Source organism: Corylus avellana, chromosome ca7 (genome assembly GCF_901000735.1).
Source record: "Corylus avellana chromosome ca7, CavTom2PMs-1.0".
Taxonomy (NCBI): Eukaryota; Viridiplantae; Streptophyta; class Magnoliopsida; order Fagales; family Betulaceae; genus Corylus; species Corylus avellana.
This window is the reverse complement of record NC_081547.1, coordinates 21,247,911-21,275,342: the sequence shown is the minus strand read 5'-3', so window position 1 is coordinate 21,275,342 and position 27,432 is coordinate 21,247,911. Positions and strand designations below refer to the sequence as shown.

Genomic DNA, 27,432 nt, shown 5'->3' with positions numbered 1-27,432 from the left:
CGTTATGTTTTCTCATCATTTGACGGTATGGCTATTCGATACGCGCTTTCTGGCGCGTAGAATCGTTCTTTTCTTCACGGAAATTAATAGATATGATTATTCTAATGAGAATTATCGCCTGAGATGCCACCCAGAAAAGCTTCACGCTAAGTGTTGATCAGATGACATTAATTATACAACAGATTTTAAAAAACAATATCTACTTAAGATCATGATCCCTAATATTTCTCTTAAGAAAACCATAATTCTATATGCTAGAGATTAAAAAATTTGAATGGATGGCAATTCTATTATGCTTCTCAGTGGGATTTTTTTTGGGCTTCAGTTGCAAACAATTCATTGAGCCATGCCCGCCAACAAAGTAATAGTCTTTGCATGGGTGCAGGATTTGTCCAACAACATCCATGGATACATGAAGTATATATACATACCTTGAAAGGGTTTCATGTCATTAAAAAAAGAGATGTTGAGCTTACAAAATATTTTAGAAAAATAAATAATTGGTGTAAATAATTTTTTTTATATTTTCTCATTTCATCTTATAAATCAATTATTAGATTTGTTGATTTCTGTGGACTCAACATAAGTCAATGACAGACCATATAAATCTAATAGTTGATTTATTGAATTTGTAGGAGAATATAAGAAAAATATGGGCAAATTATTTATACCAATTACTTTGTTTCTCAATCATGTTGTGCCAAGTAATTTGTAAGATTTTTTTTTTTTTTTTAAATTTTTAATTTTGTAAGGGTAATATTCCTCTAAAAAAATCAACAAATAAAATGATACTTCATATCTTATATATATATATAAAAAAAGGATTTAATCAACTCAATTTGATATGGTCTTGTGTAGAAGGGTTCTATCTGAATACTCTTTGTTGAGATTGTTTAAGATAGGTAATTAATGCAACAAGAACCTCGTAACATAAGTGTGTTTTGCATTGCAATTTCACAAATTAACAGTACAATTTTATATATAAAAAAAATGTGGGATGTAGGGTGCATTTTGAAAAAAATAGAAAAATATGTATTTTTAAATTGAAGGCAAAAAGTGAGTTTTTTAAGAACGCAAATTTTAAAAGCCAAACTCCAGTTTTATCAAACATTTAACTGCGTTTTTCAAATCATGTATTCAAATTGTACATTTTAAAATTGGTATTTTTAGATCGTACATTTTAAAATCGGAAATCCCAACCGAAAACTTGGGTTTGTTTAATAAAACATTTTAAATAGTATATTTTTTTTTTGACTTTTTGGTTGTGACGTGACAGCAAAAAATAATTTGTAAGTATTTTCTCAAAAAAAGTATTTTGTATTAAAGTTGTTTATTAATATTTTTAATTTTTAAAAATTGTCTTAATTAGATTGTGATTATCCTTACTTTTACGGATTTGACTTAGGTATGTGCTGTAGTTTTTTATTGGCTAGATTTATTTTTTAAAAAGAAAATTGAATTTCAACTATTTAAAAAACTAAAATACATATCCTTTACTGTAGGCTTAAGCCAAACCCTAATTTTACACGACATAACAATTAATTAATTTTTGTTGTTGTTAAAAACAATTAATTAATTTGATCTCTCATAATTAGACTTCTATTATAGTGTAATTTTGTATGAGGGATTAGGCCAAGTATTAAATGGTCGCTCTATCGTGAATAATAGGACGGCGGCACACCGGAGAATCCTCCTTTTCGTAATTCCCTAGAAGTTGAAGGCAGTTATATAAGCGGCAGGCGCGATGGCGTTATAGTAATAATGGCCTTTTCACTTCAATTAATTCCTTTTCCGTAGTGAGAGAGAGAGAAAAAAAAAAAAAAAAAAAGGAAAGAAAAGAAGAAAAGGACATTATATAAACCCCACCAGTCATTTCGTCGTTGTCCTTCACGTCTACGCTGCTCTCCAAGTCTCGATCCGCTGCCCTCTCTCTCTCTGAGTCAAGTACACGAAGAAACAAAGAGGTCTCTCTCTCTCTCTCTCTCTCTCTCTCTCTCTCTATATATATATATATAATATATATGTTGTGTATCTGTGGCTGTGGGTATATGTACGTGTTTGTGTGAGGTTTGGTTGGGTTGAGGGTTGTAATTTTGGGAATTGGGAACTCAATTTGGAGTGGTTTTGCAGGGGGTTTGGGATCGGTTGGTGTTTCTTTCATTTGTGAGGTTTTGGATGCGTTTGGATTGGAGGAAAAATGACTTCGCTGAGCAGAGAACTGGTTTTTCTGATACTTCAGTTTCTTGATGAAGAGAAATTCAAGGAGACAGTTCACAAGTAAGGAGATGCTTTTTTTTTTTTTTTTTTCTTTTCTTTTGGGGTTTATTTTTTCTTTTCTTTTGGCGGAATTGTTACTTGTCTCTGGTTGGTTGGTTGGTTGCCAAGAAATGTTGATGAAAAAGAAAGAAAATGGAAAAAGATGTTGGATAGTGTTTTCTGTGTTGTTTTGGTGGAAGTGATGAATGTTGTCAAATGTTTCAAGAATTCAGTATTTTTTTTTTCTTTAATTTTTTTTTTAAATTTTTTATTTTATTATAATTTTCTGGGCAACCAAACAGAGGTTAAATTGTTTAATTGATGCTGATTGTGTATTGGTGTGTACGGTTGTGGTTTTGAACGAAGGTTGGAGAAAGAGTCGGGGTTTTTCTTCAATATGAGGCATTTTGAGGATTGTGTCACGAATGGTGAATGGGATGAGGTGGAGAAGTACCTCTCTGGGTTTACTAAGGTTGATGATAATAGATATTCAATGAAGATTTTCTTTGAGATTCGGAAGCAGAAATACCTTGAAGCACTGGACAGGTGACTTTTTCGATTTTTTTATTTATTTTTTATTTGAATAAATGCTAGTAATACATTTATGTTTGAAATGATCAGTGTGCACTAAAATTTTCAGGGAATAATGGCTTTCTCAATTCTTTAAGTGGGTAATGTTTGTAGGGTTGTTTTCATTTTGCAGGAATGACCATGCTAAAGCTGTTGAGATTCTTGTAAAGGACCTGAAGGTGTTTTCTGCATTCAATGAAGAACTCTTCAAGGAAATCACGCTGCTTCTAACCTTGGGAAACTTTAGGTGCGTTGAATGTTTCTTATTGAAATGGTAGAATAAGTACTTTCAGATCTTCCTTTCCCCATAAGATTAGGTTGGAGGGTGAGGTATTGGGTTCAAGACCCGTACGTGTTAATTTACCACTTTACATCTAACTATCTACCAAGCATTGATAAATTTCATTACATAACATAAGGTCCAATTTTAGACATATGCCTCTAGTTCTCCACTCATTCATAAATCTCTAATACTCCTGTATCTTTTTGCCCTCTTTCTAATCTCAAATTTTGTAGGAGATGGCATACAGTGTTCTCACTTTAAATTTATTTTTTTGATAAGTCAGTGTCCTCACATTTAATTTAAAAGCTACTATCTTCCAGTGGCATTCATGCTACATCGAATTTGCTTAAGCTTGCTATGAGATTTAGTATACAAGCCATTGTTATGATTGTTTCCTATTTACACTTTCATTATGTCCATTGCAATCTCTGCTGAACGTAGAAGAAATTTTCAGATAGGTGTCCGGAAAGTGTCCTAGAATTGAATCATACTTTTGGACTTGGGCTCTGATAAAGAAGCGCTGAAACAAAATAAGATGTATTTAATTTACCTCCATGGTGGAATTCTCTAATACCCATAATTTTGAAATGGTGGCATGGGCTCTGAATGTAATGCAAGTGGAAGCTTATTCTAATGTATAAATGCTGGATTCAAAGAGAGGAACTCATAGTTATAGGTGTTGAACTATGCTTGTGTTCGCATAAGCAGTATATCATGTGTGTATTTGTTCTAAATGAAGTTTCACGGAAACATTTTTCTTCGTCAGGGAGAATGAGCAACTGTCCAAGTATGGGGATACTAAGTCTGCGAGAGCTATAATGCTTATTGAGCTTAAAAAGTTGATTGAGGCAAATCCACTTTTCCGGGATAAGCTTCAATTTCCTACCTTAAAGAACTCAAGGCTGAGGACATTAATCAATCAGAGGTAGTTGGAACAGTTATCCATTTATGCTCATGTTTTATTATTTTATTCAAAAGCAATGTCAATTTTTTCTTGTCAACTCTGATTGTCTTATGTTATTCTTGTTAAATTGCAGTTTAAATTGGCAGCATCAGCTTTGCAAGAGTCCAAGGCCAAACCCTGACATAAAAACCCTTTTTGTAGACCACACTTGTGGAACATCGAGTGGTGCCCATGCTCAGTCCCCTGTAACTCATCCTCTAATGGGTTCCATTCCTAAAGTTGGTGGCTTTCCTCCATTAGGTGTTCATGCTGTAAGTCAATAAAATAACATCTCTATCTCGGTCGGGGACAACAATCTTCTATTTTTCCCAAAAATTTGACTTGGCTGTTTATTTCTTATTTATTCATTTCAGACTTTTCAGCCCGCCCAAGCATCTCTTTCAACATCTCTTGCGGGATGGATGGTTAACCCTTCTTCTGTGCCGCACCAAACAGTTCCTGTCGGGCCTATTGGCCTTACTGTTTCTAGTAATGCAGGTACTCCTTGCTTTCTTTGGATTATTTCTTTAAACTACATTCTTTAAATACAAGTTGTCATTAACGGAAAACACCTGGGATTCACTGGTGTTTCTTGTTTTGTTTTGTTTTGTTTTTTGTTTTTTGTTTTTTTTTTTGTTTTTTTGTTTTTTTAATTTTAAGTATGCCTTACCTGTATATGAGAAATTCACAGTTATGATATTATGGCTATTTAAATTGTAATTTAAGTTCCTGTTACAAGTGATCTATAAATCGCTTTGTAATATAGGTTTAAATGCTCCTTTCATAGTTTTGGCTGGTATGGACTGTTTGAAGGACTTAATTTAAGCCCTTAAATTTTTCTTGTATTCTTTGTGGTTTGTTGGCAGTTCAGTAGTTGGGTTGCTTGTAAGTTGTTGCCTTTTTAGTTGTCTTAGTCATGGAGTTACAGTTGCCATGATCATTAGTAGACATTGATAATCTCTATAATATACTTAACTTCCTTGAATGTTTTAATGTATTAATCTGCAATTTTAAGACAAAAAACTTAGTTTCAAGTTCGTTAATGCAGTATCTTGTCAGAACTGTGCAACAGATAGGGAAAGGGGTATTTAAGCCAGCTTCTCCATTGATTTCCTGGGACTTTCTGATACTTATTATGCTGACTTTCAAATTGACAGAGTTGCACCAGTGATTTTGATGGGAATCTTATTAGCATTTGGTGACCATGGAAAGTACGTTGGTTTTAGTTGCCAAGGTTGGTTTTGGATAGAGCATTAGACCATAGGGCCATGGCGATTTTGTCTCTGAAATATTTTCTGATCAAATCACATGTTTAGAGGATCTGTGAACCTTTGATCAGTGTACACAGACATGATGACTCTCTTTAAGATGGAGATAAGTTGTTGTATTCAACAGATTTGCATATGTATTAATCTCATACTTTTCAGTATAGAAATTCTTAATAGGAGTTCTTGTTTGTTTGCTGAAGCTCCCTAAAAGTTAAATGATGAAAAAATGGATGACATCTTACAAATGTATGAATCAATGAAGATGGACTTTCTTTTAAGTTCCAGAGCTCTTATTAGACATGGATGTTGTATTGACAAGTGTCTGATATGTTTATTAGATATGAGGATTGGGTAAGCGTACCATAGCTATGAGCACATCTAATGTGGCTTTCTAGTTGCAACTGATCTATTTTTTCAGAAAAGGACCCTGACTTATTGTGGTAGATTTCCTTTCACGAGGTATATGATTGAGATTGTTATCTTTTATCTCACCGGAGGAATGGCTTCAAATGCAGTTTAACATCTGTAGTTAGTTGTGCATGATTGATAATATCCAAGTAATAAAGGGATTTATTAATCATATTGATCTATTAGTATATAAATTTGTTCTAAGGTTGATGTCTTTCTAAGGTTCACATCTTCTATTTTCTATTTGGATTCTTTTCCACTCTTCTTCCCATTGATTATTACATATGCCAATGCGTTTAAAGATAGGCTTTTCTATATTATATTCTCTTTTCTCTGCTTTTATTCAGAGAACATGGTCATTTTAATTCTTTAGTAATGCTTTCCTTTTAGAGAAGTGGTTGAGGAGGGTCTGGCTAGTGCCTGCCATGATTGCACTCGTTGGATACATGCCAATCAATCTTCTTTTGGATGAAGGAATGTTCCTTAGAATGCTCATGATACACACCTATGTTTTCTTATTCTATGTTCTCTCATTCCAACTTTACTTTTTCAACTGAGTTTGTCATCCTTCTTGCATATACTTTTTGTGGTAGCTTCTATGCTAAAGCGCCCTAGGAGTCCTACTAACAACCCGGCAATGGATTATCAAACTGCAGATTCTGAACATGTGCTGAATAGATCAAGACCTTTTGGATTATCAGATGCGGTATGAAAATTTTGTTGTAGACTTTGCTTTTTCTAATTACATTGATTATTAGCCACTTTCTGAATAATTTCTTTGACAACTTATTTCTTGAATGGCTTAGATGTTTATTTATTTATTTTTCTCAATGCGGACCCAAAAATTGCTTATAACAATATTTGAAACATCTTGTGGCTTCACATTTCAGATAATGTCTCTTTCATGTTGTTGATGTAGATTTATGGTTAAATGACTGTTCCACTACATGCCTCTCTCCCCTTGCAGGTTAATAATATGCCGGTCAATATCTTGCCAGTGATGTACGCTGGCCAGAGTCATGCCCATACTTTGCACTCTTCTGATGACCTGCCAAAGACTGTTGTCGTGAACTTGATTCAGGGTTCTGCTGTCAAGAGCATGGATTTTCATCCAGTGCGACCAATTTTGCTTCTTGGTAAGCTCTTGCTGTTCATATATTTGTTTCTGCTTCTTGAATCTATGAAGTCAAAATGTAGTTGTTTAAGGCTTTCATTAATGTGTTTCCTATTATATATTTTATGTTCTGTCAACTTCAGTTGGAACGAATATTGGCGATATAACAATCTGGGAAGTAGCTGGGAGGGAGAGACTTGTTTATCGAAGCTTTAAGGTTTGGGACATTGGAGCATGTTCAATGGCTTTGCAGGTCTGACAACTTTCTCTATATATCTGTGTTTATATATGTAGATGTATGTAGTAGTAAATATGTACCCACACGAACATGCATACATACATATAAAATTTTAAGCAAGACTACTGTAGGAGCAATTATGCAGCTAATCTGTCTTTATGTTATGTGATAGGCGTTGTTGGCCAATGGACATACTGCATGTGTAAATCGAGTGATCTGGAGTCCTGATGGTGACCTTTTTGGTATGTCCAAGGGTATTTATTTGTGTATACATATATTTTCTTTAGCTTTTCTTATCTGTGATTTATAACTCGATATAACAGATATGACTAACACACATCACAGTTTTTAGTTCAAGCATGGGACTTACCTTTTTAACAATCGGACATTTTAGCGCACAAGGCTGTTTTACTTTTCTAAAAGAGGGCATAAGAGGACTGATGTCTCAAGAAACAATTTGTATCTCTGATGATTTTTTTCCTGCTTTCCATTTCAGGCGTTGCATATTCAAAGCATATGGTGCAGATATATTCCTATCATGGTGGTGATGATTTACGGAACCACCTGGAGGTTTGTCTCTCTCTCTCTCACACACACACACATAGCTTTTGGGGATTATCAAGAAAAAGAAGTCGCTTTTGTTAATAATTGGATATCTATCATGAAATTTTTTCAGATTGAGGCTCATGTTGGTAATGTTAGTGATCTTGCCTTTTCACATCCAAACAAACAACTATACATTGTAACTTGCGGAGAGGACAAGACCATTAAGGTTTGCTTTATTTGGGATTCTTTCAATTAAATGATGATGATGGACTACATTTATAAACGTCCAATGCCGTGCAGGTATGGGATGCTATCACTGGTAATAAGCTGTACACTTTTGAGGGGCATGAAGCACCAGTTTACTCTGTGTGCCCACATCAAAAGGAAAACATTCAGGTATTCATTTTGTTTTATTTGCATTGTTGCTATAGTTAACAGTCTTCCCTGGTTGAAACTTTTTCTTGAGATACATCCAAGGCTTATTTATTGTGCCTTGCCAGAGTTTTAGGCTTGGGGGATATTATTCATGGTTAACCTTAGCAGCTTTGCATAAAGTTTTTGCTGTAGTTATTACACACCAAGTCCATGCTCCAGGGGGGCCTTATGCATTGATCTGAAAAAAGGTTTAGCAAAAGGATTTGAAGGAAAACATTTTTCTTTCTCCCATTTCTTCTTTGCCTTTAATTTTCCAAATTAACATTTCAGCTTTCTTCATTCCATATGAAATTTCCTTATGTTTGTCAATGATCTATGTGTTTAATTTATAACTTTTTCTTTCATTTTTTTTTTGAAATTCGTTTGTACAAAAAGTGACTATTGGTTGCAGCTTTTTATTCTGAATTGTTTATGAAGAATGGGAAATATGAAGCTTAACTCACACCCTAAGGCTATGGTTGCCATTTTTTTTTTCTTCTTTCTGCTATCTAGATTTGGTTTGCATCATTAAAGGTTTTCTTCCTTCCAACAGTTTATCTTTTCAACGGCTATCGATGGGAGAATTAAGGCTTGGTTATATGATAACATGGGTTCAAGAGTTGACTATGATGCTCCAGGTCAATCTTGCACAACAATGGCCTATAGTGCTGACGGGACAAGGTAGTAGTGAGACCAATCAAAGAGTTTATTTCCTCCATATTTTCAAAATGATTGGGTGATTGCTCAAACTTTATATCATCTTTCTCTTGTTACGTGCATTATAGGCTATTCTCATGTGGGACTAATAAAGGAGGAGAATCACACCTTGTCGAATGGAATGAAAGTGAGGGGGCTATTAAGCGGGTATATAATGGTCTTGGAAAGCAGTCTGTGGGGGTTGTGCAGTTTGACACAACGAAGAGCCGGTTTTTGGCCGCTGGTGATGATTTCCAAATTAAATTTTGGGACATGGACAATGTTAAAATCTTGACAACTACTGATGCAGAGGGTGGATTACCGGTAACTCCCATGGAGGCACTCTTGTTGACGTACTTCTCTGTATACTGAAGAATCTCTTCTTATACTTAAACAATTTTTACCTTGAACATCTTTTAGGCTTCTCCTTGCATTCGATTTAACAAGGAAGGGATATTGCTGGCTGTATCAACAAGTGGGAATGGTGTCAAAATTCTTGCAAATGCGGATGGTGTACGGCTTTTTCGTTCTATAGAAAGTCGTGCAGGTGATTCATCCAGAGTGCCTTCTGCGACTGTTGCAAAGGTGCTCCTTTCCCTTCAACTACTGTAGGAACTTCAACTGTGTACATGCTTGTTAAATGCATTGTTCAATTTTCAGGGACCCAGAGTTGGCATGTTTGCTGGTTCTGGTTCAACTCATGGAACAACCATAGTTGATGCAGATAGGAGTGCTCCGATGACAATGATGGCTGGACTGGTAAGCTTGATTTCTGTCATGTCAATAATTGGGATCTTCCTTTGTTAAAAATTTAATGGTTTTGGTATTTAGGAGCCCTAAGTTCGGTCCAATCAATAATTAATTGTCCCACAATTTTGTGTTTGTTTTTTTGGGACATAAGATTTCATGCATTAAATATTGATTTTGATCTTTAAAATTTATTAGAATGGAGATAGCCGAAGTTTTCCTGATGCAAAACCAAATCATACTGATGAATCGGAGAAATTAAAGGGTTGGAAGCTGACTGAAATCAATGAATCATCTCAACTTCGTTCCCTGCGACTTCCTGACAGCCTGCTGCCAGTAAGGGTAATTATTATTATTAATATATATATATATATATATTTTTTAAGCTCATTTGAAGTTAATATCATGTATCCTTGTCTCTTTTTCTTAGTTAATTGGGTCCTATTAGTTGATTGTGTTATTAATATTTAATTGTAAGTGTCAATAGTATGGATTTTGGTTATTTAATAAGTAGGTCATTGACCTATATTATGTAAGATAAATTAAGAAATGGGTGTTGCCCTAGATTATGTTAGGCAAGTCAATAGATGGGCATTGCCTTAGGGTTTAGTCGTTAGTCTCTTTAGTGTCTTTTGTATTCCAATGGAAGCAGACTTAGATGGAATAAAATGTATGAGAAATTGAGTCACCCACCAACTTCCAAACACCCAAGTCTGCCACCATTGAAAAAATCATAATAAAGGAAAATCCAAAATTCCCAAACACCCCATGCTATCGAGCCACCGCCACCCAGCAACCACTTGTAGCTTCTTTCCCCTACTTTCAGCTTACTCTCTGTGATTTTTCTGATTATTGTTGTCCTACATCAAATTGGTATCAGAGACTAACCCGATTGTTTCCCATAACAATCCTGCGATCCACGCCGTGCTACCCCAACTGAGCCAATGCCATGTCCATCACCATCCCTACACGGCTGCTGTCCGCCATCCCAAGCTTCTCCATTGTCGGCCAAATCAAACCCTAAAAAACCCACCAACTTCCAAACACCCAAGTTTGCCAACGTTCACAAAATCATCAATTAAAAAAATAAAAAAATAAAATTCAAAGTCCCCAAAAACACCCAATGCTATCGCGCCACCGCCACCCAGCAACCCATCGTGATGGACATAATCCTTCGTATGGCCCAGGCACCACCACCAAACCCCCAAGCCAACCGATCAAACACACCACTCCAACACCCAAATATCCACTAAAACCAACCCACAAATCTAACCTGCCATTTAATCCTAAAAAAAAAACAAAAGCATTCAGAGAACCCCATCGCAACATTCTTCCCCATTGGAGCCAACCTTGTGCTGCAACAATTAAGAGATTGGGCTTGCACTCAAAATGTTCTGAGCATACTTTTCACATGTTCACATTTCCAAACTCGAGGTGGAGTTTTCTTTAATCAAGAGAGAATCATGCGATACAAGAAGTTCATTGGGTCCTATTAGTTGATTGAGCTATTAATATTTAATTTTCAGAGTCAATGGTGTTTTTTTGTTAATTCAATAAGTAAGTGATTGCCCTAGATTATGTTAGGTTAATCAATAAATAGGGTTGCCCTAAATTATGTTAGGTAAGTGAATAAATGAGCGTTGCCCTAGGGTCTAGCCATTAGTTTATTTAAGAGTTTTTTTTTTTTTTTGACATGTCCGCACAAGAGGGGAGAGGGTGATTTGAACTGATGACCTCTGTTTCATTAGGCGTGATCCTAGCCGATTGAGCTTCCTCTTGGAGACTATTTAAGAGTCTTTTGTACTCCAATGGAAGCTGACTTCGATGGATAAAATTTATGAGAAATTGATTCTCTTCTCCCTTTCTCCACCCTCCTTTCTCTCTCTTTGCCCTAGCTTCCCTCTCACTCTTCTTCCCCTTTCTCTTCCCCTGGCTTCTCTCTTTTTAGCTTCTTCTTTCTCTTTCTACTTCTAGCTTCTTTCCCCTACTTTCCTCTTTCCTTCACCGTGTGAATTTTCTGATTATTGTTGTCCTACATCATTTGGTTTTCTAGGTAGTTGGTTCTTTTCTTTTTGATAGTTTTTTTTTTTTTCCCAAGTCAAGGGTTGGCCAACAAATTGCAATTGTACTGTTATGGACCAGAAATTTTTTACAACCAAAGTATTTGATGCAATTATTATCCCCAATGACTTTATATTAAGAATGTGAGAGGTCTTGATCGTTCTCTTTGAAAAAAAAAAAAAATTGGTGCTTATAGTACTACCTATTGTTTCAAGTCCTAGTCCATTTTGTTAGGATCACTTCTGATTAGCTGTGGATGAGCTTAATGTTATAATAAAAGTTCAGTGTGGCTGGATTAGTTATAGACTTGTTGGTAGTACAAGCTGATAGCATGTGGGTAACAAAAGTGGAGGGCATATATATCTATTGCCACATGGTGGCATATAGATTTTGGCTGCCCTTGAACTTATGTTTTGCTTGTCAAGTCAGAGACCAAGTTATTTGATATGATATATCCATGAATCCATGCATTTGGTGATATTTATTTTCATGGTAATTATGCGGTTCCATGGCACTATTGCCATTCATGAACCAATGCAATCTTCGCTGTATCTTTTTGTAGACTGTTACATATATGAGCACTTTTGAGAATTTAATTTGTAAGTTGTCTGACCATGCGGTTCACCAGTGCCGTATATTGTGTTCAAATACCCTTGCAGTGGGGTTCATTTTCTCATCATCCTTTCTTTGCACTACAAAGCGTATCAAGCTTTTTTAATTATTAGAATGTCTGGAAACACCATTGCTACTTGGTTATTTTGGATTTAGTCTCTGCTCTACAGTTTTGAATGCATCCAAAATAGCTTTCCTTATTTATAAGGTCCTCCTCTGTTATGAGGGATATAAAGACTAAGCTGGATTGGAAGCATTGGATTAATGGAAGACGTTATACTTTTCAATTGTCTCACTTTTAATGTAAAATCAATGATAGAGATGTAATGATTACCTTTTGCCCGCCTGATGGGATCATCTGGTATTTCAGATTAATCCACAATTAGTCTTTAAGTCTTCGGTGTTGTTGAAGGAGCAGGTCTAGTGACAAAATTGTTTTGTTTTGGGTGTTACCTGGTTCTCTCCATCCATGGTCTTGAGCACTCTAGTATCTGGTGTAATTGGGTTTGATGGGTAAGCCATACGATGATAGTTATTGTGTATGTGTTTGTATTGTGCCTAGGTTTTACAGACAGTGGAATTTTACTTTACTTGTTATCCGATAAAAAGCTATGGTTTCATTTTATGTTTCCAGTATGTGGTTGGATCTCTGGAAGATGAATGGACAATTTTTATGAATTTAGCATGATATGACAGAAATGATCATATATTTAAGGGATAAATGTAAATCAGTCCCTGTAGTTGGCCTAAATTACAAATTACTCCCTGTGATATAAAAAATAATTCAGAAGTCCTCGAGGTAAGCCAATATAACAATTTAGTCCCTATAGTCAAATTCCGTTAAAGCACTTAATGAATTTTGTTAGTGTGCCACATAAATACCAATAGAATGATGACACTGGTCACTCTTAATAAAAATATATATAAATATATAAACTAAAAAGTTGTTAAAAAAAAAAAGAAAAAAAAAAAAAAAAGAAAGGATTTTTTGTTTTCTCTATCTGTAATCATCGCTGTCCTCAGACTCTTCCATCTCCAAGAGATTTTTTTTTTTCTGCTTCGTCTCTCTCTCTGAAGATTATATGGATAAGAGATGCAAAAACGGTTCACATGTGATTGCAAAATTTCTGTATATTCTTGTGATTCTGTCCATATCTGAGTTGTTCGATCGATCAACACATTGGGTACCAAAGTTCCTCCCCAAATAACACCCACTGAAAAATAACAAAAAAGATCAACACAAGCTGACAAAGTATCCTATTTCTAATCTACTTGTAATTTTTTCCAGATCCATTTTCTTGAAATTATTTAGATGTATGAAACAGAATTTCCATTGGTGCCAGCTCTTTGGCAACGACAAACATGTCACTGGGAGGGGTAAATCTAGTGGTTGGGTCACCTTTGACCTGAAGCAGTGACATTAACAATTTTTTTTTTATTAACTTTTTAAGTTTTAGTTTTATATATTTAATATATTTATATTACGATTGACATGTGTCATCATTTTATTGGTGCTAATGTGGCATACTAACGGAATCCGTTAAGTGTTTTGATGAAATTTAATTGTAGGGACTAAATTGTTATTTTGGCTTACTCCGAAGACCTCTAAATTATTTTTTATACCGTAGGAGCAATGTGTAATTTAGGTCAACCACCGGTACTGATTTTCCATTTATCCCTATATTTAAAGGTGATGAAGTAGGTTAATTTGTACCATTTTTAAGGTTCATGGACCTTTCATTTTTATTTTATTATAAGAATGTTGGGTCCTATTTTGGCTTGAACTGGACAAACAGATATTTAAGGACATAGTAATTGCTTAAATCTAATACTTTATTTTTTATTTTTAAATCTGTTTTTAATTTATAGAAAGTTCATTCTTTCACGTTTACAATCCAATGTCTGAATTCCCAAGCAATGCTTTTGCGAATATATGCTACGATAAAACAAAAGTAGGCCAAAGTACGAAATGCTTTAGTTACTATGGTTTTTATCCTAATTTTAATAGTTCTTTCTCTATTTCAGATTATTAGGTTGATATATACAAATTCAGGAGGCGCCATTTTGGCATTGGCATTCAATGCTGTACACAAACTATGGAAATGGCAGATAAATGAGCGGAATCCTTCGGGGAAGGTATGGATGCCTTTGTTTATAAGGCAACATGTCCAACTTTATTGTTAACATATAAAGCTTAGCATTTTACAAATGCTTTACTGTAGGCAAGTTCAAGTGTGCCACCACAGTTGTGGCAACCTTCCAGTGGAATATTAATGACCAACGATATAAGTGAGATAAATCTTGAAGATGCTGTTCCATGCTTTGCTCTTTCAAAGAATGATTCTTACGTTATGTCAGCCTCTGGTGGAAAAATTTCCCTTTTTAATATGATGACATTCAAGGTAATACTATTTCAGGCAGTCTAGTATCTTTCCAGGAGTCTTTTGCAATGTCTATAATAATCTCAAATGCCAACTTTTTCCACTCTTATCTTCTTTATTTGTGCAGACGATGACAACATTCATGGCCCCACCACCTGCAGCAACATTTCTTGCCTTCCATCCACAGGACAATAACATTATTTTCATAGGCATGGATGATTCTTCTATTCAAATCTACAATGTCAGGGTTGATGGGGTATTTGCCTGAACTGAGACCTATATTTATGTTAAAATTTCTTGAAGATGTGCATATGAAATTTTTGAATAATGACATTTGAAAGTTTTGGATGTGGAATTTTGACAGGTCAAAAGCACGCTCAAGGGTCATCAGAAGAGAGTAACTGGCATAGCCTTCTCTAAAGTTCTAAATGTTCTTGTATCGTCAGGAGCTGACTCTCAGGTATATTATTCAAATATGAGAAAGGAATATGTACGTGTGAGCTTCGATTGTGAAATGACACTCTAAAAAGGACAAAGTTTTCCTCTAAAGTGGGGTAGAGGAAAATGTCACGTGTCCATAATGCATGTGATTCTCACATACATGTGTTGGTTTAATAGATTGGGTTGGAGGAATTCCTCCAACCCTGTTTGGAGGAAAACTTTGTCTCTCTAAAAATATTGTTACTAATATGTATTCAATTTCATTTTTCCTGCTGTCATTCTATTCTTAGTTTTCCCATTTCTTTCTTTTTCTCTAGAGCGCTCTAATTTTTAAGGTTTTCCAGCTCTCTTGGTTATCTTCTTTGTTGCTTTGAATTCCCAAGATCTTTAATGTAATAATGTTGTTCTTTCTTCTTATGTGGTTTCCTGTGTGCATGACAAGAAGTAAATTATGTTTTGGTGCTTCATTTATCGTGGATATTCCAAAGTGGACTTGTCATGGATATTACAACATTATGGACCAAACTATATTTTATACACAACACATAAGATTGTTTATTTCTCATTTGTGTTCTCAAAGTAAAAAGATCAACTTTTCTTGCATATTTATTTTGTGACCCCCATAAGATTTATTCCGAGAACTGCCCCTTGTATGTACATAAGAAGAAAGGGGCCAAAGGTGATGGAATTCAAGTCTGGTAAAATGGAAGAGGTCAATTTTTGAAAAGTTAAGTATGGCCTGTGTCTGTCTTTGTCTTTTATGAATGGAATGTGTCTGTTTTTTATAAATCATATCTAAATAAAATACTCTTTTTGGTGTAATTATTTGTGTCCTTAGTCTCTCCTAGTCTCTCCTAAGATTGGAATATTGTATTATGTAAATTGTAATAATAATTGAAATTTTTATTCTTTGTAGCTTCATAAAATCTTACTTAACAATAAGTATTTATTTTTCAATAGTAGCTTGGTCATCTTATTTGACCAATTCAAACTTCTTGATTTGAATATTTTGTTTTGTTTTAAGTATTTGGAAAAGATATAGAATAATTAAGAATATAAAATTTTATTTTAGTTTTACATATCTTAATTAAACCTTAAGTTTCCAAAACTGAGAACTAGTTGACGTTCACAAAAACATTGAAGCTTTTAAATTCCCAGAGAGTCTTTAAGTAGTATGCGTATATTCAGTTGGCCCATCTGAATCTAGAGGAAATATGCCTGGTTCAATCGAAGTTCTCTGTTAGATCTAAAGATGTGCATTTTATCATACCTATGTTATTACTAATCTTGGCATTTATGGAGCAGCTTCCTTTTTAGATTCTTGTATGTATTATTGTAGCTGGAGTTTGTGCTTCATCAAACTATGGATCCATTTTGAGGTGCATAAGAAACCTGATACTATTAAGATATGCTATTACCATGTATTTAAATTACTGTTAGGGCCATTGTGGATACAAGAAATGAGAAATGTTCTTATTGGGTTGTATGTAATTGATTTTATCGGTGAGTGATGACTTGAAGAAGTACGAAACATTAATTTATTTTTCTCTTTTTTTTGGTACTGATTTCCAGTTGTGTGTATGGAGCATGGATGGATGGGAGAAGCAGGCTAGTAAGTTCTTGCAGCTTCCCTCTGGGCGTGTATCATCTTCTCTTGCACAGACCCGTGTTCAATTTCACCAAGATCAGATGCATGTGTTGGTTGTCCATGAAACTCAAATAGCCATATATGAGGCACCAAAGTTGGAGTGCCTTAAGCAGGTCTGTGAGAAATAATTTTCCTTGTACATTCTTGTCTTATTTGCGTTTACCAAAACTTATAAATGTGAAGATATTTTTTAATGTGCTCATAATAGAGTTATTTGATTGTTGAGTTGCTATCTTTATGAATATTGTTGTGTTTGCAATGAAAATCCATGCAATCTTAGTCTCAAATGCGTGAGAATAGATTTGTGCTTGCTCAAAAGTGCCTGCTTTTGTGGAGGGAAATCAGGTTATTTTTTGCAGTGTTAGTAAATTGTTGTGCTGAAAATAGCTAGGTATAAATTTGTTCATCGAGAAGTTTTATTGATGACAGTGGTTTCCCCGGGAAGCAAGTGGTTCAGTCACGGATGCTACATTTTCATGTGATAGCCAGTCAATTTATGCAAGCATGGAAGATGGAAGTGTGTGTGTTCTTACTGCCACAACACTTCGACTTAGGTGTCGGATTACTGCCTCTTCATATTTACCTTCTAATCCCAGGTATGTCTTCTTGTTAGTTATAACCATTATGGGTACTGGTACCCATATATATTTACATTCTCCACGTTTGCCTTCTTACTGATGCTACTTTTGGATAGCACAAGGGTATTTCCGGTTGTCATTACGGCTCATCCATCTGAACCTAATCAATTTGCACTTGGACTTACTGATGGTGGAGTACATGTTATGGAGCCGCCAGAATCAGAGCGAAACTGGGGTGCCGCACCTCCACTTGAAAATGGTGCTGGGCCGAGCATCAACTCTGCTGCAGGTTCGGATCAACAGGCAAGGTGAAGATGATTATTCTGGGCCTTTACTAATGGCTGCGTGCATACCCCAGTGTATGGACCCCTTTTAATCCCAGGAGGAACTGCTAATTTTTAGGTTTCTTAGTTTGTAGGATACACGCCATGCCTAGTGGCTGGATGCTTAGACAGTAGACCTTTTGGGAGCCTGTGGGTTTGGACAGGAAGTCTTCTATACATATTAAAGAAAGAAAAGGTTCAGTAGTGTTGATATAATAGAAGAGACATTGGAAGTAGTTATAAGGATTGAAGGAGAGATATTTGCCTCTCGAATGTAATATTGTCCTCCAAAATTTTATCTGATTCTACATCTCATGTATAATTGATCAAGCGTCATGTCTTCCTATTTGCTTTAAAATGTGCATGCTCCATGTATATATTTTCTACTTTCAGGGCCACTCTCCAAATTGAGGAATCAGTCATCAGTCATGTGTTCCAAATGTTGTAGAATGATCCAAGGCATGATTTGTTGAGGAGTTAGATTGAGTTTAAGCATTGAGGAATCAGTCATTCATTAAGGAAAAATCTTTCAATTTCCTTTCCTCAAAGGTTCTAGTGCAAGCTTCTTTGCCTTTTGCAGAAAGCTCTTTTGAGGAGGTGAGAACCAAATATGTTTTTGCCTCCAACTTGTGGTGCCTATGGAATAACTTGTGCCCTTAGGAGATTGTTAATTCAATATTAAGAGTACAATTGGTTAAGGGGTTACAACTACGGAATGGAATAATTATTCCAGAGTTTGGTAAGTTTTTAAATCCCAAGAATCTTCACAGGAATAACTATTCCTTAAAATGAAGAATAGCTATTCCTCTATTAAAAATAACATTTTACAAAAATACTCCAAAATCATTGACGAAATGGATGGATGCAATCTGTCGGCCAATGCTGATCTTAACCATTGCTTTCCTTCCGGAGGGAACGAAATGGAAGGATGTAATCTATCACTACACCTTTCCTAGCACGCTGAGGTGGTCGGAGAGTTAGCAGAACCTAACTTACGCATTCCAGTCGAAAAACCAGCTCTTGAATGACGTCAAGAGCTTGTTTGGTGACTTTGGCAATAGATCTCTGCCCGTGGCCATGCACAAGATATGGCTTCTTCTAGCCCTCGAACATTCCTGTGTGGATGGCGCAATCATGTACCCTACGATCTCTTCTCAAACCAAGAAGGTCAGGTTGGCTCGCAATGATGTCACATGCATTTAGGAGTTGAACGATGCAATCCCAAAATAACATTATAATCGTTGCTTTCTTGCCAGAGAAAGTGCTAGGAGAACTTGGTTCACCATGTGACGTCGTTTGTTATGGGATTAGGATATTGGGTGTTTTAGTTAATTGTAAGTTAGAATTGAGTAATTGGGTATTTTAGTTAATTGTAAGTTAGAATTGAGTAATTGAGTGTTTTAGTATGCTTATATATATAATTTATTTTTTTAGGACATCGATAATTTCTTTGATTAAAATGTATGATAAGCGATACTATACACAAACTTCATATTTGCAAATTGAGCATAAGCTCGATCGACACTCCACGCGTCATCTAATATCCTGTTGCACATATGCATTGCTACGTGTCGCTCGCAAGAAACTGTAGCCATGCAATTTTGCAAATATATATTGATTTGGACGCGTGCATGCACTCAACTGAAGCAATCTTTTGAGAATTAAAGACAACATCTCTACTCCGAAAGACACTTCCAATCTCATCCCATAGCAGCAAAAAAAATGCTGCAACAAACGGGGGAGCTCAACACCACCACCATCACCACCAAGCACAGCAGCAGCACTGAAAAGCAACCGCTGAGAGACAAGCATGTGAGGGATTTGATGGTGAACAAGAGGAGACTGGTGGAGGTGCCTTACACGGCGTCGCTGGCTCATATGATGAACACGCTGGTGGCTAACCGGGTTGTGGCCGCACCGGTGTCCGCACCGCCTGGGCACTGGATTGGAGCTGGTGGGTCTATGATCATGGAGTCTGACAAGCAGACGGGGGTTGCACGGAAACATTATATAGGGATGGTTACAATGCTAGATATCCTGGCCCATATTACTGGAGATGATGATAAGATGGACGGCAGTGATGGGTCTGATCTTGATCAGAAGATGGCGGTCCCAGTCTCCTCGATTATAGGGCACTGCCTTGAGGGTCTCAGTCTATGGACTCTAAACCCTAATACCAGGTGATTTTCTGTTACCTATATATATATATATATATATATATATATAAAAGTTAATCTTGAGAAATTTTTTGTTTATTTTATAAAGTTCGAGTTTTTGGTTTATCATTATGTTATGTGATGTTAACTGCATGCATGTTGGGATATATCATTACAACATCAACACTAATTACAATTAATTCTATAAGGTACTTAATACTTATCCTATAAGAAATATACATCTATTATGGAACCATATTTTATATTCTAAAATAATGTTACACGTCACCCTATTATCCCCGATTCCCAAAGCAAATGTGACGTGGTTCCTCTTAGCATTTGGTGCATGAGGATTAGTTTTTTTTGTTGGGAGTCCATGCATCATTAGATTTGGGAGGAGATGGAGGGGGGATAATAGGGTGATGAATATATTTATTCTATATTTTAACGTCCCTTCAAACTCAATGTGGAAAATTTTGGAACCTTGAATTTGAAAAGAAGGGCTTTTTTCTTTTCTTGGTGACGACAATTGGAGATGGTGGCAGAAAAATGGTTGGCAGCTGTGACCAAAAAATCGCCGGAGTTGGTGGAGGTTGACCATAGTAACTGGAGGGTGGCAGCCGAATTGAAGATGATGGCTGCTGGAAACGGTGGTAAGAGATGAGCCGTTGACAACAATAGGCCAAAAATAAGACACAATAGGCTGAACAACGTGCCAAAACAGGGTCAACTGTGGGCCAAATATTAAGGCTAACTTTGGCTGATAAATGGGCCAGCAATGGGCTGAAAATAGGGCAATATAGACCTTAAATGGGCATGGGTCATTAAACAAATTTGAAATAATTAGGCCACCAAAGCATAAAAAGATGGGCTACATTGGCGAAATATAGGCCTCATAGGCCTTTTTTTTTTTTTTTTCAACCGTTTTTCTTTTCTTTTTAAGGAGCTAAACGATATGTCGTTTAGGTTTATATCTATTGAACCAGAACCACCTAAATGATTTGTCGTTTAGAAAGAGACAAGAATTTTTTTATTGGCACTTGCTAACGGTCTGCTGTTTAGGGGTCGTACCCTTGACCTACCTAAATGACATGTTGTTTAGGCCAGAGTGGAAAAAATGTTACCGGTGCGTGGAGGCTCGTCGGACTTGTGGCATGGCTAGTAGAAACTTTGAGAGGTGAGTGTGGGCGCGTGAGACCTCCGTTTGGGCTTATTTTTGTGCCATTGTGTAGATTGTCCAATGATCTTTTGACAATGTTCTAAGGTTTCCGTTAGGATTTAATAGAAATGCTTAATGGATGGGTGACATTGCAAACTTTTTAAAGTTTGATACACTAACTTAAGAGTTTTTGAACTTTAAAAGAGTAATTGCAAAAGTAATGAAAGCTTATGAGATTAAGTGAATTGTTTTTCCTAAGAAATTTTTATGGGGGGTTTAAGTGTAGGAATTCTCATCATAGAAGGGAAGAAAGGTCATTTTGGAACAGTGATAAGGTGGCATATCAACTTGGTGTGCTTGACTTGGTTTCATTGATTGTCAGTTCTCCCAAAAGTTTAAGAAGATGGGAAAAAATTTATATTATTACCCTCCTTCAATAAGTGAGGTCTAACACATATCATATTGATGCAGGATGAAAAATAAAGAATCGGATCTTTTAGTTTTATTTGTATTACGAGTATTTTATTTTTATATTTTAACTTATTTTATAATTTAATAATGAGCTTGACTCAAAGTCAATCAAATTAGCGTTAAGGTTTTTTTTTCCTAGTCTATTTAACAATTTAGAAATCAATGAAGAAATATATTTTCAAGGTGAAATACTCTTATTAGAAATGGGATTTCTCTTTTTGAGGTACGACTCCTCTTCCTTTTGGTAGCGAGACTCTGCCAAGCATGGATTTATTTATTTTATATCGTTTTCCTTTTGTGTTGCGTCAATTTGGTATCAGAGGTAGGTCTATCCCAAAATCAGTCAAATTAGGGTTATGGTTTTTGTGATTCTATTTAAATTAACTATTGTAACAACTTAGAAATCAATGAAAAAATATATTTCATGGTTGAAATATGCTTGTTAGAGATGTGACTTCTCTTTTTGAGGTGTGATTCCCCTTTCCTTTGATGGTGAAATTCTGCCAAACTCCATTGGTAGCTCAGTGAGACTCTGTTCAACATGAATTTATTTTTATTTTATATCATTTTCCTTTCGTGTTGTGTCAATTTGGTATCAGTGCTAGCTAGGTTTGTCCCAAAATCAGTCAAATTAGGGTTATGGTTTTTGTCAGTCTATTTAAATTATTGTAACAATTTAGAAATCAATGAAAACATATATTTTATGGTTGAAATATGCTTGTTAGAGATGTGACTTCTCTTTTTGAGGTGTGATTCCCCTTTCCTTTGATGGTGAAATTCTGCCAAACTCCATTGGTAGCTCAGTGAGACTCTGTTCAACATGAATTTATTTTTATTTTATATCATTTTCCTTTCGTGTTGTGTCAATTTGGTATCAGTGCTAGCTAGGTTTGTCCCAAAATCAGTCAAATTAGGGTTATGGTTTTTGTCAGTCTATTTAAATTATTGTAACAATTTAGAAATCAATGAAAACATATATTTTATGGTTGAAATATTCTTGTTAGAGATGTGACTTCTCTTTTTGAGGTGCGACTCCTCATTCCTTTCGAGGTGAAACTTTGTAAAACTCCATTGTTAGCTGGTGAAACTTTGTTCAGCATAGATTTATTTTTTATTTTCTGTCGTTTTCCTTTCGTGATGTGTCACATATTTAATTTAGAGGAATCATTTTTTTTTTTGGATCAATTTAGCATTTGTATTTCATCAAATAATCACTGACAGAGCATATTGCTCCATCAAAATAACATCCCCGATACAATCAAGAGTTTCCTCCAACCAGGCCCTATCTAGGACATGTTGTGTGGCATTCTTTGCCATTTTATGGGCAGCATGATTAGCCTCTCTTCTTACAAAGCAACAAGACCAGCTTCGCAGAGAGCGCATAACCGATCTAACATCCTCCACTAAATGGCCATTATTCGTCCAAATTTCTCCCAAGAAGACACCGCTTTCACCACTTGCAAAGAGTCTCCTTCCAAAATAATGTCATTAAGCCCAATCTCCCAACAGAAATTTACTGCCACAAAAGCTCCTAACGTTTCTTCAACAAGAGGATCCCGCAGACCCGTTTTTGTGATACTACGAGCAGCAATTATGCAACCTGCATGGTCCCTAACAACGACACCCACTCCTATTCTGGCAGAATTTTTATCCAAAGCTATATCCTAATTAGCTTTATATTTACTCACCGGCGGAGGACTCCACGTGACCATCGGAGCATCACGATCCTCATGTATCCTGAGATTTGCATTGGCCTCAATGAACTCCTCCAGAGATTTCATCGTAATCTAAATAATGGTGTTGGGGTGGGTAAAAAGACCTCCGTGTATTACCTCATTCCGACGAAACCAAATGCTCTTTGCAATCCCCACAAATGTGGATAAAACTTCTTGACCCCATTTTTTGTAAAATATGCTCCTCCAACTCCAAGAAATCTGAACCAGTGAAAGCACACTTTTGGATGGGCCGAATACTAGCCCCCCATACGTCTCTTGCCGCAGGGCATTCCCACAAAATATGAAGCACTGTTTCCGCTTCCAAGTTACATAATGGGCAAACCAAATCCGCCACTATCTTCCTCTTCAACAAATTATTCTTCGTTGGTAGCAAATTGTGACATGCATGCCACATGAAGTTTTTTGCAGCATTAGGGATCTTAAAACTCCAAATGACTCCCCAAATGGAACTCGTTTCAACTCGGGAAGAGCATTCCGGTCGTTGTTGTCGGTCTTGTTCCATAGCTAGGTGATATGCACTCTTAACCGAGAAAATCGCCGTAGTTGTCCCCCTCCAGGTCTGCTTGTCTTGCTGGTCCGTGCAGCTAATTGGTGTAGACAAAATGACCTTTATCTCTTTAGGGCTGAATAGAGAATTAATAAGCCCAATGTTCCACCATTTTGAATCAGGATCGATAAGTTCACTTATAGTTGCATTAGCTTCTAAAAGGTGTGGTGGGGTGTGGATAGCATAAGTGTTAGGACTATTCACCCATTTGTCACCCCATATATGCACCTGTTTGCCATCACCAATCCTCCAAATCAAACCATCTTTCACCAAATCATAAGCCCCAAGTATGCTCTACCAAGCAAAAGAAGGTTTGGACCCTAGCTTAGCTTCCAAAATTGTTTTTCCTGCAAAATATTTTGCTTGCATAATTTTTGCTGTCAACGTCTTCGGAGAGATAAACAACCTCCAAACCTGTTTCGCCAATAACGTCTTATTGAACAAGGCCAAATCCCTAATACCCATTCCTCCTCTCGCCTTTGATTGCCCCCATTGTTTCCAACTTATCCAATGTATTCGGGACTCATTGGATTGTTGCTCCCACCAGAATTTCTGCATTTAAAAACTAATTTCATTGCATAGGCCTTCGGGGATTTGAAAGACGCTCCTGCTATTCGTTGGTATGGCTTGTATAATTGCTTTCAATAAAATCTCCTTTCCTGCTTGGGAAAGAAATTTTAATTTCCAGCCTTGTAATCGCTTCCACACTCGATCTTTAATACTCTTGAAGGCTTGTGTACGAGACTTTCCAACAAGGGTTGGTAACCCCAAATATTTATCGTATCTTTGGGTAGCAAGGATCCCTGAAATGTCTAAAATCTTCTTTCTTGCCTTCTTTGAAGTATTACAACTAAAAAAGAGTGAAGTCTTCTCTTTATTTAGCCATTGCCCCGATGCTTTCTCATAAATGCAGAGAATTCTTGACATCCTATTCCAATGTCTGGTATTTGCCTTATAAAAAAGAAGGCTATCATCTGCACACACACACAAAAAAAAAAAAAAAAAAAAAAAAAGATGGTTAATACGGGGACCCCTTCTAGATGTAGGGACACCTGTCAATACACCCTGTCGGTCAGCTCTAGAAAGTAGGGCACTGAGGGCTTCCGCACAAATGAGGAATAGGTAGGGCGAAATTGGATCCCCTTGTCGTATCCACCTGGGTTGTTGTATCCTCCCTGTTGGGATTCCATTAACCAAAACCGAGTAATTAGCAATACGGACACACATCATAATGAATTGAACCCATTTGTCATCAAACCCCATCCGCTTCAAGGAAATGCCATTACCTGGTCATAAGCTTTGCTCATATCAAGCTTAACAGCCATATACCCCTCTTTCCCCCGCATGTGGGAATTCATCGTATGTAGAGTCTCATATGCAGCTAAAATGTTGTCAGTGATCAATCTACCTGGGATAAATGCACTATGATTGAGTAAAATTATCTTTGGTAGCACCACTTTTAGTCGGTTTGCAATAACCTTGGACACAATTTTATACAAGACATTGCATAAGCTAATGGGCCTAAATTCCGAAACATAAGTGGGGTTTTTTGTTTTGCGAATCAGAGCAATATAAGTGGAATTAAGCTCTTTATTTGAAAAACCAGAATTTAGCTCTTTAGAGGAATCCTATGCGTACAAACAAATTTTACAAAATTTTTTTTACAATATGTTGTGGTACAAAAAGTTTAAACTCAAGACCTCGGCTCTTATATCGTATTAAATCATCCGTTATCTCAAAAATTTAAATGGATAAGAAAGTGTGAATTTGCTCTTCTATTAACAACAAACAAAGAATACTGCACACTCCACACTCGAGCAAAATCTTGCTACATTGCCCGATATGCCAGCAAGGCATCTACAACATCCAACAAATTCAAAACAAACTACAAAAAAACAAAAAGCTATCAAACAAACTATCAACCAATCGAGTGGCAGCTCTACACATGTTCTGCTACTACTAGCCATAAGACTCAGAAAACACTTAAATGACCACAAACAAAACTAAAGACAACTATACAGAGCACAATCCCTATCTCCATTAGCCTCTTCAACCTGCCAATAGCACCTATTTTAACCATGTTTCATATTGTGCGGATTCAAACTGTCAAAAACCTGCTTCTTTGGACACTTGGAGTTGAATTAACTCTGTTGGTTGAATTTTTCACATGTTTGTGTAAACTAAATTCATCGTATTTACTTACCCGAAAATAACGATATGGCAATTAGGCTGTGGTATATTTATTTTAATCAGCCTCTTGGTAATCATTGAATTAAGCAATTGATATTAAAACCACATGCAGCATGATAGATTGTATGGAAGTGTTTAGCAAAGGGATCCATCGTGCTTTGGTGCCGGTAGACAGTCACATGGAAAACATGTCGGGAGTGGAGCTCGTAGACTCCGCGTCGAGCTATCGAATGCTTACACAAATGGACATGGTGAGGTTCTTGAAGGAGCATGCTTCTGAGATTGGAGACATCATATCGCGTACAATTAGTGAATTGGGAGCAGTTACCGAGAATGTCTTCGCCATCACTCATCGCACCAAAGTAATTGAAGCAATCAAGTGCATGCGGGCTGCGATGCTTAATGCCGTTCCTATCATTAGAGTTGTCACAGATGCTCCTGAACAAGAATATCACAAGCAGCTTAATTGTAAATGTAAGTCTCTTAAAATTTATGTTTAAACTAAATATTTCTCTTTTTTTTTCTCTAGTTTTAAATGTTATAATTTCAGCTCACAGATAATAGATATTGTATCTGGTTCGAAACTGTATGGTAACAACTTCATTTTGGAGACCTTTGATCAGTTTGGCAGACATAATTAGTAGAACAATTTGACATGTATATTAACACTTTTTGCGGACTTCACTTGCACCCTCCGAAATGTAAGCGGTTTTGTAAGTATAATTACGAAGTTTAACAACTTTCAATGTTGGTATCTCATGTTTCAGTCCCTTTTAATATTAGGTCTTTTATGTTAAAATGCCCAAAGTGCCCCTATTTTTTTCTTTTTAATGAAAAAAAAAAAAAAAAAAAAAATTCTGGCGACCCACTGTGTGGCTGTTTGGTGATCCATTGCCAAGTCGTGGGGTCAGTCCAAGGCATTTTTGATTTTTTTTTTTTTTAGGGGGGCATTTGGGGTATTTTAACCCAAAAAAGAAAAGAAAAAAAAAAGGTGAAATTAAAAGGGGCTATCGGCGTTGCAAAGATTTAAAAAAAAAGGGCTTAGAAAACCTGTGATTTCTCTTGTTTTATCAAATTTTTGGAAGCCATAAAGGACTAATTAATGAATTATGTAAATGGGTTTTTAATGATATGCCAATGTGGATTTAAGTTTCCTTAGTTAATTAACTATGCTTGCAACAGTCAGTATTGAAGATTCTATCCTATATATGTTATGTCCCAACTGAAACCAACACATTTGAGAATACAAAATGCAGGGCAGAGCCAGGAAGCTAATAGGTACATTTTCAGCAACAGATTTGAGGGGCTGCCACCTTGCCACACTGCAATCATGGCTGCCTTTGAGTGCACTGGACTTCACTGAGAGTGTCTCAAACAGTCCTTTATATGAAGCATCAGATTCACCGAGGGAGCTTGTGAGTTGCCTTCCTGAATCATCCCTTGCCGAGGTGATAGACAAGGTTGTCACTAAACATGTTCACCGAGTTTGGGTCGTGGACCGACACGGTTTACTTGTCGGGCTGGTTTCTGTCACGGACATAATTAGAGTGCTAAGGCTTTCGCTGCTATCAGAACCCAGGTGATGTGAAAGGCTTGTTTTCAAGTAGTGTGAAAATTAAGCACTTGTAAAATGCAGTTTTGTGTTA

The 27,432-nt window shown here is 36.2% G+C and overlaps 1 protein-coding gene across 3 annotated transcripts; it reads left to right on the top strand.

The window, feature by feature from the left end:
• The first annotated feature begins 1,872 nt into the window (after positions 1-1,872).
• On the top strand, positions 1,873-27,432 carry LOC132188644 (topless-related protein 4-like). Of its 3 annotated transcripts, XM_059603162.1 has the most exons (30): positions 1,873-1,964; positions 2,131-2,277; positions 2,623-2,802; positions 2,960-3,073; positions 3,876-4,034; positions 4,147-4,324; positions 4,427-4,550; positions 6,322-6,434; positions 6,696-6,864; positions 6,986-7,095; positions 7,253-7,322; positions 7,577-7,650; positions 7,757-7,852; positions 7,927-8,022; positions 8,594-8,721; positions 8,826-9,060; positions 9,157-9,321; positions 9,397-9,495; positions 9,682-9,825; positions 14,182-14,292; positions 14,379-14,558; positions 14,665-14,793; positions 14,902-14,997; positions 16,551-16,739; positions 17,056-17,222; positions 17,321-17,512; positions 18,692-18,699; positions 19,239-19,707; positions 25,899-26,260; positions 27,050-27,432. In XM_059603162.1, the coding sequence occupies exons 2-30, from the start codon at positions 2,198-2,200 to the stop codon at positions 27,367-27,369; spliced, it is 4,557 nt and encodes a 1,518-aa protein (XP_059459145.1). In that variant the 5' UTR covers positions 1,873-1,964; positions 2,131-2,197; the 3' UTR covers positions 27,370-27,432. The 3 variants fall into 3 exon arrangements, with proteins under 3 accessions (XP_059459145.1, XP_059459144.1, XP_059459143.1); XM_059603161.1 differs by lacking the exons at positions 18,692-18,699; positions 19,239-19,707; positions 25,899-26,260; positions 27,050-27,432 and having other exon boundaries at positions 1,874-1,964; positions 6,385-6,434; positions 17,321-17,857; XM_059603160.1 differs by lacking the exons at positions 18,692-18,699; positions 19,239-19,707; positions 25,899-26,260; positions 27,050-27,432 and having other exon boundaries at positions 1,874-1,964; positions 9,682-9,819; positions 17,321-17,857.

Bases quoted from the DNA above. Each gene is read 5' to 3' on its own strand.
- LOC132188644 (XM_059603162.1), top strand. From the start codon at position 2,198: ATGACTTCGCTGAGCAGAGAACTGGTTTTTCTGATACTTCAGTTTCTT. The intron at 4,325-4,426 runs GTAAGTCAATAA...TATTCATTTCAG, and splicing joins CTCCATTAGGTGTTCATGCT to ACTTTTCAGCCCGCCCAAGC. The intron at 16,740-17,055 runs GTCTGTGAGAAA...TATTGATGACAG, and splicing joins AGTTGGAGTGCCTTAAGCAG to TGGTTTCCCCGGGAAGCAAG.